The sequence below is a fragment of the Theropithecus gelada genome, chromosome 3, assembly GCF_003255815.1.
Source record: "Theropithecus gelada isolate Dixy chromosome 3, Tgel_1.0, whole genome shotgun sequence".
Lineage (NCBI taxonomy): Eukaryota > Metazoa > Chordata > Mammalia > Primates > Cercopithecidae > Theropithecus > Theropithecus gelada.
Genome location: NC_037670.1, coordinates 51,476,123 through 51,489,239, shown reverse-complemented (window position 1 = coordinate 51,489,239; position 13,117 = coordinate 51,476,123). Strand labels below are relative to the sequence as shown.

Below are 13,117 nucleotides of genomic sequence, written 5' to 3'. Positions count from 1 at the left end.
TCCCCTCTCCAGAGTGCAGTGGCCAGGGCCCCCGAGAGCTCCCAGGAGGACTGCCAGGAGCACTGTGTACTCACCTGGCTGGCATTGCCCTGCCGGCATCTGCAAAGCCATGGGAGCCTGAGCCTTGGGTACCATGGGAGCACTCGTTGACCTCATGGAAGAGAACAGAAGTTGTGCAAGTAGGAAATGTAAGCTGCGTCTTGCAGGAGAGAAAAGACAGCATGCGGCTGCCTCACCTTCACCTCTGCCTGAAGATGGCCTTGGGCCAGGTGGGAGATCACAGATGACCTGGGAGCCCCTCCCCAGGCCTGTGTCCCCCCCGGGCTGCAGAGCACGTGGACCGCGGCTGCCAGCTCTGATCTCACTGGGGGTCTCTCCCTCAGCCCGTTCCTCCAATTCTGAATAAAACATGCTGGGGAGGCAAGTGCTTAGAGCTTGATCCTGGCTTTCCGCCGTTCCCAGCCCTTCCACAGTCACCCTGTCCTGGACGGGGGCGCAGCATCAGAGCTAACACAGTGGCTGGTTCCCCGCATCTGAAATCGTACAATGGTGCATAAGTGCTTCTGCCTCTCGCCGGTCACTGAGCAGCTCGGGGTCTGATGGTGTGATTTTCTCCCCATCCTGTGTGAACGCCACAGAGCAGATCATTCTGATCACGCTGAAGGGCATGTGGGCGCTCAGGGAAGCAGAGAGCAGAGGACGCAACAGGGATGTGGGACGCTGGCTCAGACCTGGGCATCCGAGTTGCTGAGCGCTGGCTGGTGTTCAGCACCTGGAAACCGCACACACGTGCTGCACCACTTGCGCGTTACGGAAGCGCAGCCTCATCGGAAGAGGCCTGCCAGTCTTGAGCCAGGAGGGAAGCCCCAGCCAACTGTATTTCTTTTCTTTTTTTTTTTTTTTTGAGACAGAGTCTCACTCTGTTGCCCAGGTTGGAGTGCAGTGGTACAATCTCGGCTCACTGCAGCCTCTGTCTCCTGGGTTCAAGTGATTCTCGTGCCTCAGCCTCCCAAGTAGCTGGGATTATAGACACGTGCCGCTGTGCCCAGCTCATATTTGTATTTTTGTAGTGACAGGTTTCACCACATGGCCTAGGCTGGTCTTGAACTCCTGATCTCAGGTAATTCACCTGCCTCGGCCTCCCAAAGTGCTAGGATTACAGGCGTGAGCCACTACGCCTGGCCTGTATTTGTTTTCTTTCTTTTCTTTTTTTTTTTTGAGACAGAGTCTTGCTCTGTCGCCCAGGCTGGAGTGCAGTGGTGCAATCTCGGCTCGCTGCAAGCTCCGCCTCCCAGGTTCACGCCATTCTCCCGCCTCAGCCACCCAAGTAGCTGGGACTACAGGCGCCCGCCACCACGCCCGGCTAGTATTTTGTACTTTTAGCAGAGGCGGGGGTTTCACCGTGTTAGCCAGGATGGTCTCAATCTCCTGACCTCGTGATCCGCCTCCCTCGGCCTCCCAAAGTGCTGGGATTACAGGCGTGAGCCACAGTGCTCGGCCTCTTTTATGTCTTTTTTTAGAGACAGGGTTTCGCTACGCTGGCCAGGCTGATGTAGAACTCCTTGGTCTCATGTGATCTGCCCTCCTCAGCCTCCCAAGATGCTGGGATTACAGGCGTGGGCCATCGAACCTGACTGTATTTCTTTTTTTTTTTTTTTTTTTTTTGAGACGGAGTCTCGCTCTGTCACCCGGGCTGGAGTGCAGTGGCCGGATCTCAGCTCACTGCAAGCTCCGCCTCCCGGGTTCACGCCATTCTCCTGCCTCAGCCTCCCGCGTAGCTGGGACCACAGGCGCCCGCCACCTCGCCCGGCTAGTTTTTTGTATTTTTTAGTAGAGACGGGGTTTCACCGTGTTAGCCAGGATGGTCTGGATCTCCGGACCACGTGATCCACCCGTCTCGGCCTCCCAAAGTGCTGGGATTACAGGCTTGAGCCACCGCGCCCGGCCCTGACTGTATTTCTTAATACATTAAAGTAGTATTTAAAGGCTGGGTGCTGGTGGCACATGCCTGTAATCCCAGCTAGTTGGGAGACTGAGGCAGGAGAATCCCTTAACCTGGGAGGCGGTGGTTGCAGTGAGCCGAGATGACACCACTGCACTCCAGCCTGGGTGACAAGAGCGAAACTCCGTCTCAAAAAAGAAAAAAAAGTACTTAAATACCATTTTTATTTGTGTTCATACTGAAATGTCCTGAATGCATCAGTATATGCTTTTACTTTTTTTCCCTTTAGAGTGAAAATATTTAACCTGAATGAAAGCAATGAGTAATTGGATCCTTTGCAGAGTGAGTTATAAGCACAGTGAATAGAAAAACTCGGCCGGGTGCAGTGGCTCACGCCTGTAATCTCAGCACTTTGGGAGGCCGAAGTGGGCAGATCACCTGAGGTCGGGAGTTGGAGACCAGCCTGACCAACATGGTGAAACCCCATCTCTACTAAAAATACAAAAATTAGCCGGGTGTGGTGGCGGGCACCTGTCATCCCAGCTAATTCCAGAGGCTGAGACAGGAGAATCGCTTGAACCTGGGAGGTGGAGGTTGCAGTGAGCCAAGATTGTGCCACTGCACTCCAGCCTGGGCAACAAGAGTGAAACTCTGTCTCAAAAAAAAAAAAACCTGGGTTGCGTTAGTGTTGGAGCGTAGCAAAACCCATTCGTTTGCGGAGAGAAGTGCCAGGAGGGGATTCTGGAGGATGTCTTTAATGGAGGTGATCAAAGCGACCGCTCTCGTGGTTCCCAGGACTCCCGATGGAGACAAGCAGATCTGTGGTTTTCCCTGGCAGCTCCTGGATCCAAGTGTGTGTGGCCGGAGGGGGCAACTGGGAGTGTGGCTCTAGCTTTTTCAGACCCATTGTCCGAGCAGCACTGGGGGCCCGGCCAGTGCCCTCCGCTAGCCGCTGGGCGCTCTGCCGCCTGTAGGGAGAGTTTTGAGAACTCGCCCAGAGCAGATGGGGGCCGGCACCCTGGACTCTGTCCAGTGACCCCGTGCCCTCCTCCAGCCGACAGGGAGTTCATCGAGGCCAGGAGGAGAGCCCTGAAGCGCTTCGTCAACCTGGTGGCACGGCACCCCCTGTTCTCCGAGGATGTGGTCCTCAAGCTCTTCCTGTCCTTCAGTGGCTCGGTGAGTGTGTCTGCCCTGGCCCCGGGAGGTCCCGAGCCTCCGGACCCGCCCTTTCCTTTCTCAGGTTTGGTTTCTTGTCCTCCTGGTCCCTCGTTGGACGCCCAGCAGGAATGACACGGACAAGACTTCTTTCGTCTCCATATAACAGTCTGAATGTGATTTTCAGAGGTGTCCCTGGTGTTGACTTTGCAGGATTTTGTAAATCCGTGTGGAGATCATGGGTCTCTGTGGTCACTTTGAGGATTTAGGCTGGATGTTTTGGAGGGTTTAGGGAGGTGCCAGAGACTCCAGATGGGAAGAAGTGTTTACTTAAAACAAGGCCCTGTCTGACTAGGGACCACTGGAACACAGGCTGAGTCTCCTTGTCAGAGCCACAGCACAGACCTGCAGCCGGGAATTAACTTCTTGTACACGCGCTCCGTCCAGGTCCGAGCGGGGGTTCCTTCCTCCCAGCTGCTGCGGCACAGCTTTAGTGTGTGTCAAGAAGCTATAGCTTGTGGGCACGGTGACCCACGCCTCTCATCCCAGCGCTTTGAGAGGCCGAGGCCAGATGGTCCCTTAAGCCCAGGCGTTTGAGACCAGCCTGGGCAACATAGAGAGACTTTGTCTCTGCCAAAACAAAATGAAACTGAGGCCAGGCATGGTGGTGCACACCTGTAATCCCAGTCACTCGGGAGGTGAGGCATGAGAATCCCTTGAACCCGGGAGGTGGAGCTTGCAGTGAGCTGTGATTGTGCCACTGCACTCCAGCCTGGGCGACAGAGCGAGACCCTGTCTCAAGAAAACAAAAAACAAAACAAAACAAAAATACCAACCCTGCAGCACATCTCCTATTTCCTGCAGGAGGAAGCAGCCGCCAGCCCCTCCAGGGAAGGCGGGTCAGGTGCTTTTCCTCTGCCTGTGCCTGCAGGACCCTCTCCCTGTGAGCGGAGGGGCGGGGGCTCCACTGGAATAGAGGTTTCCAGGCTCTCCTCTGTTTTCTGGAAAGCCCTTCTTGAATGGGCACCTGAGGGCCCCTGCCCGTGTCCCTGCTGCAGGAAGACACCCCCTCTCCCAGGCTGACTTCACACAAGCCTTGCTTCCTTTTGTCTTCATTTCTCTCGGAGGCAGAGGGGCCTTCGCCCTGTGCCTGGGGTGTCTCTGGGATGCGCCCGGGGATGTCTGGAGCACACAGTGGGACCTTTTGAGCCCTAGGGGTGGAAACCTTCCTTTGGAAGGCGATCTGGATTGTCAGAAGAGGAATGTGGCAGGACCTGGGAGGGGCGGTGGGGAGGGGTGCCGTGGGTCACAGGCGGGCGATACCCCTGTTCTGGGGGTAGGATGCGCCCTGTGGCCTTTCCACAGGTATCATTCTCTGTCACTTCCCGGCCTCAGTTTTCTTGCTTGCTTTCTGTTTTTAAAGATGGGGTCTCACTATGTTACCCGGGCTGGCCCTGAACTCCTGGGCTCTAAGTGATCCTCCCGCCTCAGGCTCTGAGTAGCTGGTACTACAGGCATGCATCATGCTGGGCCTCAGGTTTTTGTTTTTTGTAAAATGAGAGTTGAGTCAGATGATCATCAAGGCATCTCTGAAATTTGAGAATTCCTGGACACGTCAACAGCTGCCTATTAGGGTTTCCCCTTGTATCTCCTGGGTGGCTCCTGATTTTCAGGCATGGCTTTGCCCAGGAAGCCTCGTTCAGATGAGAGGGCTCCAGTGCTAGTGGCTGGGCCTGTCCTTCCTCTGCCCAGCAGCTCCCTGGGCTCTGGTGTCCCTGGCGCCAGGCATGCATTCCCAGGAAGGAAGACGCTTTTGCCCTGTTCTGTTGCGCTTTTGGAACCTACCAGGGTCTCAAGTATCTGCCGTCTGTCTCCGGGGCTGATGCCGCCCCCCGTCTGTGGATGGAGGGGCCGTTTCTCTGCAGAGCCGCCTCTGGTCTGTGGATGGAGTGGCTGTTTCTCTGCACAGCCTCCCCTGTCTGCGGATGGAGGTCTGTGGACGGAGGGGCTGTTTCTCTGCAGAGCCGCCCCCAATCTGCAGATGGAGGTCTGTGGATGGAGTGGCTGTCTCTCTGGAGAGCCTCCCCCCATCTGCGGATGGAGGTCTGTGGATGGAGGGGTCGTTTCTCTGCAGAGCCGCCCCCCGTCTGCGGATGGAGGTCTGTGGATGGAGGGGCCGTTTCTCTGCAGAGCTGTCCCCCGTCTGTATGGAGGTCTGTGGATGGAGGGGCTGTCTCTCTGGAGAGCTGTCCCCCGTCTGCGGATGGAGGTCTGTGGATGGAGGGGTCGCTTCTCTGCAGAGCCGCCCCCCGTCTGTGGATGGAGGTCTGTGGATGGAGGTCTGTGGATGGAGGTCTGTGAATGGAGGGGCTGTTTCTCTGCAGAGCCGCCCCCCGTCTGTGGATGGAGTGGCTGTGCCTCTGGAGAGAGGCTGCAGGTTTGTGGGGCTTCTGCTGTGAAGCCAGGACATTCTGTTTGGTGAGAAAAACACCTAAGGGAGAGTCAAGAGATTGCAGAATCCTAATGTCAAAGCCAACATATGGAAATGTGTTTCTCCTGAGGAAGGACGGCATTCCGCTGCACAGTGGCCCACGCCCCACAGCCGCTTTCTTGCTGCCTGTAGAAGAGGGTGAAGCTGTCTCTTTTCCTTTTGCAGGATGTGCAGAACAAGTTAAAGGAGTCAGCACAGTGCGTCGGGGACGAATTCATGAACTGTAAGCTGGCTACCAGGGCCAAGGTATTTTTCTAACTTTGAAGAGTCCTTCCCTTTTTAACCAGAGAAACAACAGTTTTAACCGTTTGTAGTGATTCTGCCTCGTCTGCGTGGCAAGGATTATACTGACATCTGTCGCATGGTTTCCTCATTTAACCCTCGTTTCAGCTGCTCTGACACAGGGCTGGGAGGCCTGTTTTACGGATGGAGAAACAGGCTCGGCGAGCCAAGGCCCCGAGCCTCTAAGCAGCAGGGCTGGGATGTGGCTGAGCTCTGACCTCAGGCCCTCCAGGCACCCCGTGCCCTCTGCCCCTTTCTGTGACTCAGACAGCCGGATGCTTGTGTCACTGCCTCTTCAGATTTCTGGGGATTCATTGTTGCATCTGTTTATGATTGAATGTTTGAAATCTGGCCTTTTTCCAAAAAGGACTAAGGTTAGGGTAGTTTTTTTGTTTTTTGTTTTTTCTTTTTAAACCTCTTCTTCAGGCCGGCACGGTGGCTCATGCCTGTAATCCCAGCACTTTGGGAGGCTGAGGCTGTCGGATCACTTGAGGTCAGGAGTCTGAGACCAGCCTGGCCAACATAGCAAAACCCCATCTCTAATAAAAATACAAAAAAACCCCAAAAAACTGGCCAGGCATGGTAGCTCACACCTGTAATCCTAGCACTTTGGGAGGCCGAGGCGGGCGGATCACGAGGTCAGGAGTTCAAGACTAGCCTAACATAGTGAAACCCCGTCTCTACTAAAAATGCAAAAATTAGCCAGGTGCGATGGCGCACACCTGTAATCCCAGCTACTCGGGAGGCTGAGGCAGGAGAATCGCTTTAACCCAGGAGGCAGAGGTTCGAGTGAGCCGAGATCATGTGCCACTGCACTCTAGCCTGGGTGACAGAGACTCCATCAAAAAAAAGAAAAGGCCGGGCGCGGTGGCTCAAGCCTGTAATCCCAGCACTTTGGGAGGCCGAGACGGGCGGATCACGAGGTCAGGAGATCGAGACCATCCTGGCTAACACGGCGAAACCCCGTCTCTACTAAAAAATACAAAAAACTAGCCGGGCGAGGTGGTGGGAGCCTGTAGTCCCAGCTACTCTGGAGGCTGAGGCAGGAGAATGGCGTGAACCCGGGAGGCGGAGCTTGCAGTGAGCTGAGATCCGGCCACTGCACTCCAGCCTGGGTGACAGAGCGAGACTCCGTCTCAAAAAAAAAAAAAAAAAAAAAAAAAATTAGCTAGGCCTGGTGGCAGGCACCTGTAATCCCAGCTACTTGGGAGACTGAGGCAGGAAGATTACTTGAACCCAGGAGGCGGAGGCTGCAGTGAGCCGAGGTCATGTTACCGCACTCCAGCCTGAGGAACAGACTCAGACTGTCTCAAAAACAACAATAGCGGCCGGGCGCGGTGGCTCAAGCCTGTAATCCCAGCACTTTGGGAGGCCGAGACAGGCGGATCACGAGGTCAGGAGATCGAGACCATCCTGGCTATCACGGTGAAACCCCGTCTCTACTAAAAATACAAAAAACTAGCCGGGCGAGGTGGCGGGCGCCTGTAGTCCCAGCTACTCCGGAGGCTGAGGCAGGAGAATGGCGTGAACCCGGGAGGCGGAGCTTGCAGTGAGCTGAGATCCGGCCACTGCACTCCAGCCCGGGCTACAGAGCAAGACTCCGTCTCAAAAAAAAAAAAAAAAAAAAAAAAACAACAATAGCAACAACAAAAAACCCAGAAAAAAACCTGCTTCTTCATACAAAAATAAAAAAATCTAATTTTATTTTATTTTATTTTTTGAGACAAGGTCTTGCTCTATCCCCAAGGCTGTAGTGCAGTGGCACAATCATAGGTCATTGCAGCCTTGACCTGCCGGGTTCCAGCGATTCTTCCACCTCAGCCTCCCATAACAGCTGGGACTACAGGCGTGTGCCACAACACTTGGCTGATTTGTTTGTTTTTGGTATAGATGAAGTCTCACTATGTTGCCCAGGCTGGCCTTGAACTCTTGGCCTCAAGCAGTCCTCCTGGCATGGCCCCCGCAAAGTACTGGGATTATAGGCATGAGCCACCACGCCTGGCCAGATCTTTTACCTTCATTTTACTCACTGAGCTTTCTGTTTTCTGAACACTGGTAGCTAGTATCAAAGCTTCTAAAAAGTCTTTGGGAATAAGTGAGGCATACAAGAGGCCTTCCCCCCATGTGGAGAGTCTTTCAGGGATTTATGTTCATTGTGTTTCACTTGAAGATTGTTTGTTTTTATTTTTGTTGTTTTCTGGAGACAGGGTCCCCAGGATGGACTGCAGTGTTGTGATCATGGTTCTTTGCAGCCTGGAACTCCTGGGCTCAAGTGATCCTCCTGCTCAGCCCTCTGTAAGCGCCTGGGACCACAGGCGCTCCACCACGCCTGGCTAATTTTTTGATTTTTTGGGAGAGATGGAGTCTCACTGTGTTGCCTAGGCTGTTCTTAAACTCCCAGGCTCTGGCGATCCTCTTGCCTCTCTCCCAGAGTGCTGGGGTACAGGAGTGAGTCACTGTATCTAGCTAAAGATTATTATTATTATTATTTTTTGAGATGGAGTCTCGCTCTGTCGCCCAGGCTGGAGAGCAGTGGCACGATCAAGGCTCACTGCAAGCTCCGCCTCCCGGGTTCATGCCATTCTCCTGCCTCAGCCTCCCGAGTAGCTGGGACTACAGGCGCCCAACACCACGCCTGGCTAATTTTTTGTATTTTTAGTAGAGATGGGGTTTCACTGTGGTCTTGATCTCCTGACCTCGTGATCCACCCACCTCGGCCTCCCAGAGTGCTGGGATTATTTGAGGGTTTTGTTGGTTTGTTTGTTTTGAGACAGAATCTTGCTCTGTCGCCCAGACTGGAGTGCAGTGGTATGATCTCAGCTCACTGCAACCTCTGCCTCCCAGGTTCAAGCAATTTTCCTGTCTCAGCCTCCAGAGTAACTGGGATCACAGGCGCCCGCCACCATGCCCAGCTAATTTTTATATTTTTTGTAGAGACGGGGTTTCACCATTTTGGTCAGGCTGGTCTTGAACTCCTGACCTCAGGTGATCCACCCGCCTCGGCCTCCCAAAGTGCTGGGATTACAGGCGTGAGTGACCGCCCCTGGCCTTATTTGAGTGTTTTTGGATAGGTCTTCCGGTGTGATGGGATTTCAGTGGACTCTGTGGTCCTCATCCCAGGGCTCATTTGTCTTCGTGTTTGTGGCATGCGGGTGATGACGGTTTTCGTTTCTTTTTTGGACGTACAGAGTGATCCCTGCAGGCCTGGAGGAGTTGGGCTCTCGGGGTGGCTCATGGACCTGCTGGGTCTCCCGTGGCTCAGCTTTTGGGGGACTGGCTGCTCCCGTCTGACAGGTGCTCCCCAGCGAGTAACACACAGTCTTTCTCCCCCTCCGCATCACGTCAGGACTTCCTCCCAGCTGACATCCAGGCTCAGTTTGCCATCAGCCGGGAGCTAATCCGGAACATCTACAACAGCTTTCACAAGCTTCGCGACAGGGCCGAGCGGATTGCGTCGCGGGCCATCGACAACGCGGCAGATCTTCTCATATTCGGGAAGGAGCTAAGGCAGGTGACCTTTCAGCTTCTGCAGGGGCACGCACGGTGGGACGGGAATCCACGCTGGTGAAGGGCTTGGGCAGAAAGTGCATTTACTGTAATAACCAGCATCCTGACCTGTTTCACTCCAGAAGGGGCAGAAAGTGGGTCAGGCACAGGGGGGTCATATTTAGAAGAAACACGGGAGAATTTCAGCCCTGAAACACAGATTTCTGAGCACGAGTAAATGCTCACCAGTTTCTAGTCTGGTAGTTTTCCCACTGTCAGGATGAGACTTTAAAAAAAGATCCCAGGCCAGGCTGGGTGGCTCACGCCTGTGATCCCAGCATTTTGGGAGGCCAAGGTGGGTGGATCACTTGAGGTCAGGAGTTCGAGACCAGCCTGACCAACATGATGAAACCTTGTCTCTGCTAAAAAAGTACAAAATTAGCTGGTCGTGGTGGCACATGCCTATAATCCCAGCTACTCGGGAGGCTGAGGCAGGAGAATTGCTTGAACCCAGGAGGTGGACATCGCAGTGAGCCGAGATTGTGCCATTGCACTCCAGCATGGGCAACAAGAGCGAAACTTCATCTCAAAAAATAAAAAAATTAAAAAAAGAGCCCTGGCTGGGCACGGTGGCTCACGCCTGTAATCTCAGCACTTTGGGAGGCCAAGGCGGGTGGATCATGAGGTCAGGAGTTCAAGACTAGCCTGACCAAGATGGTGAAACTCCCTATCTACTAAAAATACAAAAAAAAAAAAAAATTAGCTGGGCATGGTGGTGGGCGCCTGTAATCCCAGCTACTTGGGAGGCTGAGGCGGAGAATTGCTTGAACTTGGGAGGCGGAGGTTGCAGTGAGCTGAGATTGTGCCACTGCACTCCAGCCTGGGCGACAGAGCAAGACTCCATCTCAAAAAAAGAAAAAAAGATCCCTTTGACTTGGGGAAGAACAGACCATGGGCTGGCAATGCTTCCTTTGCCTGAGGGGAGGGGAGACCCCACCCAGGACTCTGCTCCCCCCAGCAGTGCCCCTTACCTGTGCACACATGTCACCTGGGGGCTGGTAGGGAAGAACAGATGCAGCAGGGCCTGGGGTGCAGCCTCAGGGCCACTCTTTCTCCTGGGCTTCCAGGGTCCCCACAGGCCACTCTTTGAGCAGCAGGGGCACAGGACGGGGGAGCATGCAGGTTGCCGTGGAGGACGCAGTGTTGAGAGCTGCACGTCTGTGGCGGGGGATGCCAGGCTTGACTGCGGGGTGAGCTCCAGGTCTTGAGTGTCTCCTCTCGTGTGCTTGCTCCCTCAGTGCAATCGGGTCCGACACAACCCCGCTGCCCTCCTGGGCCGCTCTGAACAGCAGCACCTGGGGGTCCCTGAAGCAGGCTCTGAAAGGCCTGTCTGTGGAATTCGCGCTGCTCGCCGATAAGGCCGCACAACAGGTGAGTGGATTGGTTCTCCCAGGCGCCTGTTCCAGAGAACACACTATGCCTTGGCATGGGGAGCGCCTCCTGCTTACACGGGCTTCACGGTTTGTTTTTGTTTTGTTTTTTTGAGACGGAGTCTCGCTGTGTCACCAGGCTGGAGCGCTGTGGTGCGATCTCGGCTCACTGCAACCTCCGCCTCCCGGGTTCAAGTGATTCTCCTCCCTTAGCCTCCTGAGTAGCTAGGACTACAGGTGTCCACCACCGTGGCTGGCTGATTTTTTGTATTTTTAATAGAGACGAGGTTTCACCATGTTGGTCAGGCTGGTCTCCTGACCTCAGGTGATCCGCCCACCTCGGCCTCCCAAAGTGCTGGGATTACAGGCGTGAGCCACTGCGCCCGGCCAGCTTCCCAGTTGTGAGCTGAGTGAGTGAGCAGCTGTGCCCTGGGTGGGAGCTGCCTGTCCCCATCTGTTCCTGGTGGCTCCCTAGGAGTGTTTATGCTTTCGAGAGGGGTTGCCAGTGACAAAACAGATAGGGCTCTAGTCTTGAGTGTTGATTTTGCTGAGGTTGGAAGAGAAGATAGACTCTGTCTTTGAAAAGATCATCTCAGGCTTCCAGGCATACTCCTGGGTGGACCAGATAGTTCCCACTTTGCTGTCTGAGTCAACTAGGATTTGGCACTGGAGACTTAACTCATCAGAATGATGATGAAGCCCCAGCACCCAAGAGGCTCCCACCTCCCACTCCACACACAACCTCAGGAAGTGCTTCTGCTGCATGGGCAGAAGCTGTTTTTAGAAATCCGCCAAGATCTTGGAGTCGTTTGGGATCAGTTTGAAGATACGGTGTTTACTATCACGCTGCAAAGCTCATCTGGGTGCTTTTATGTTAAAAAACTATTAGTGGCTGGGCATGGCGGCTCACACCTATCATCCCAGTGCTTTGGGAGGCCGAGGCAGGAGGACTGCTTGAGCCCAGGAGTTCGAGACCCAGCCTGGGCAACAGAGCAAGATCTCATCTCTATAAAAAAAAAAATTAGCCAGGGGTGGTGGTGCATGCCTGTAGTTCCAGCTACTCAAGAGGCTGAGGTAGGAGGATCACCTGAACCCAAGAGGTAGAGGCTTCAGTGAGCCGTGATGGTGCCACTGCACTCCAGCCTGGGCGACAGAGTGAGACCCGGTCTCAAAAATAAAAAAAAGCTGACGTAGTTGTGAACGTGGGAGCTTGCTACCTAGTTCCTATTTCTTGGGAAAGTGGCCTCCAGGCTGCTTGTATTGGTTTGAAGTAAGTGATCAGATCATGCCCATGAGGGCCGCGCTCCCCGCTGAGCCCCGGAGCTCCTGATGGCTTGGTGAACCCACATGCTGTGGAGTCGGGGCTTTTCAAGCTGGAACCGGGGCGCTCAGGTGCCCGTGACGTTTTTCGTGCTGAAGAGGAAATTTGATGTCTTTGCTGGTGTGGAAAGTCCTGGGTTTTCTTCCTCTTCCGCCCCCGTGCTTGTGTGTTCCCTTTAGAAACGGAGGGAGGGCACTGTTGTTGTCTGTGGATTGGGGCTGAGTCTATTCTGTCTTCAGGTCTGTGTGCCCACTGCCCCCAGGTGGAGGGGACCGAGAACGGGGGGCTGGGGGCTTGTCAGCATAGAGACAGAGGAGCTCAGGGCCACCTGCCCTGGGCATCGTGTGTCTGTGCTGTGACTGTGCTCAAGCTACTTTGGTCTCCAGGCCTCAGTTTCCCCATCAATTAAATACAAGGGGGTTGGACTATATTATTAAAAGAGCTATTTCCTTATTTTTATTTATTTATTTTTTTGAGATACAGTCTTGCTCTGTCGCCCAGGCTGGAGTGCAGTGGTGTGATCTCGGCTCACTACAACCTCTGCCTCCTGGGTTCAAGCGATTCTCCTGCCTCAGCCTCCCGAGTAGCTGGGATTACAGGTGCCCACCACCACGCCTGGCTAATTTTTGTATTTTTAGTAGAGACGGGGTTTCACCATGTTGGCTGGGCTGGTCTCAAACTGCTGACCTCAAGTGATCCGCCCACCTCGACCTCCCAAAGTGCTGGGATGACAGGCACGAGCCTCTGTGCCCGGCCAAAAGAGCTGTTTCTGTAACCTGCTGACCCTTTCCTCCAAACTCCGTGTGCAAAGCATAAAAGGTGTTCCTGTCGTAGGGACCCAGACCCTCGCCACATTCCACTCCCTCTGCAGCAGGTGGCTGCCGGCGGGGACCCAGAGTGCCCCAGGGCTCTGCAGAGCGCAGGATCAGCATCACTCATGAGGTGATTTCCAAGGTTTTTTCTGATTCAGCCCTGGACGCCGCATTTCCACGGTTGAGGCTTCTGGTGCA

At 54.4% G+C, this 13,117-nt stretch overlaps 1 protein-coding gene across 1 annotated transcript in view; it reads left to right on the top strand.

Annotated features, from left to right (window-relative positions):
* The window catches only part of SNX8 (sorting nexin 8), a 55,936-nt gene that overhangs the window by 37,138 nt on the left and 5,681 nt on the right, over positions 1-13,117 (top strand). Inside the window, exons 4-7 of the mRNA XM_025378476.1 lie at positions 2,997-3,118; positions 5,754-5,834; positions 9,217-9,377; positions 10,655-10,787. Coding sequence (XP_025234261.1) covers positions 2,997-3,118; positions 5,754-5,834; positions 9,217-9,377; positions 10,655-10,787 — 497 coding nt within the window. The remainder of the gene's footprint in view (positions 1-2,996; positions 3,119-5,753; positions 5,835-9,216; positions 9,378-10,654; positions 10,788-13,117) is intronic.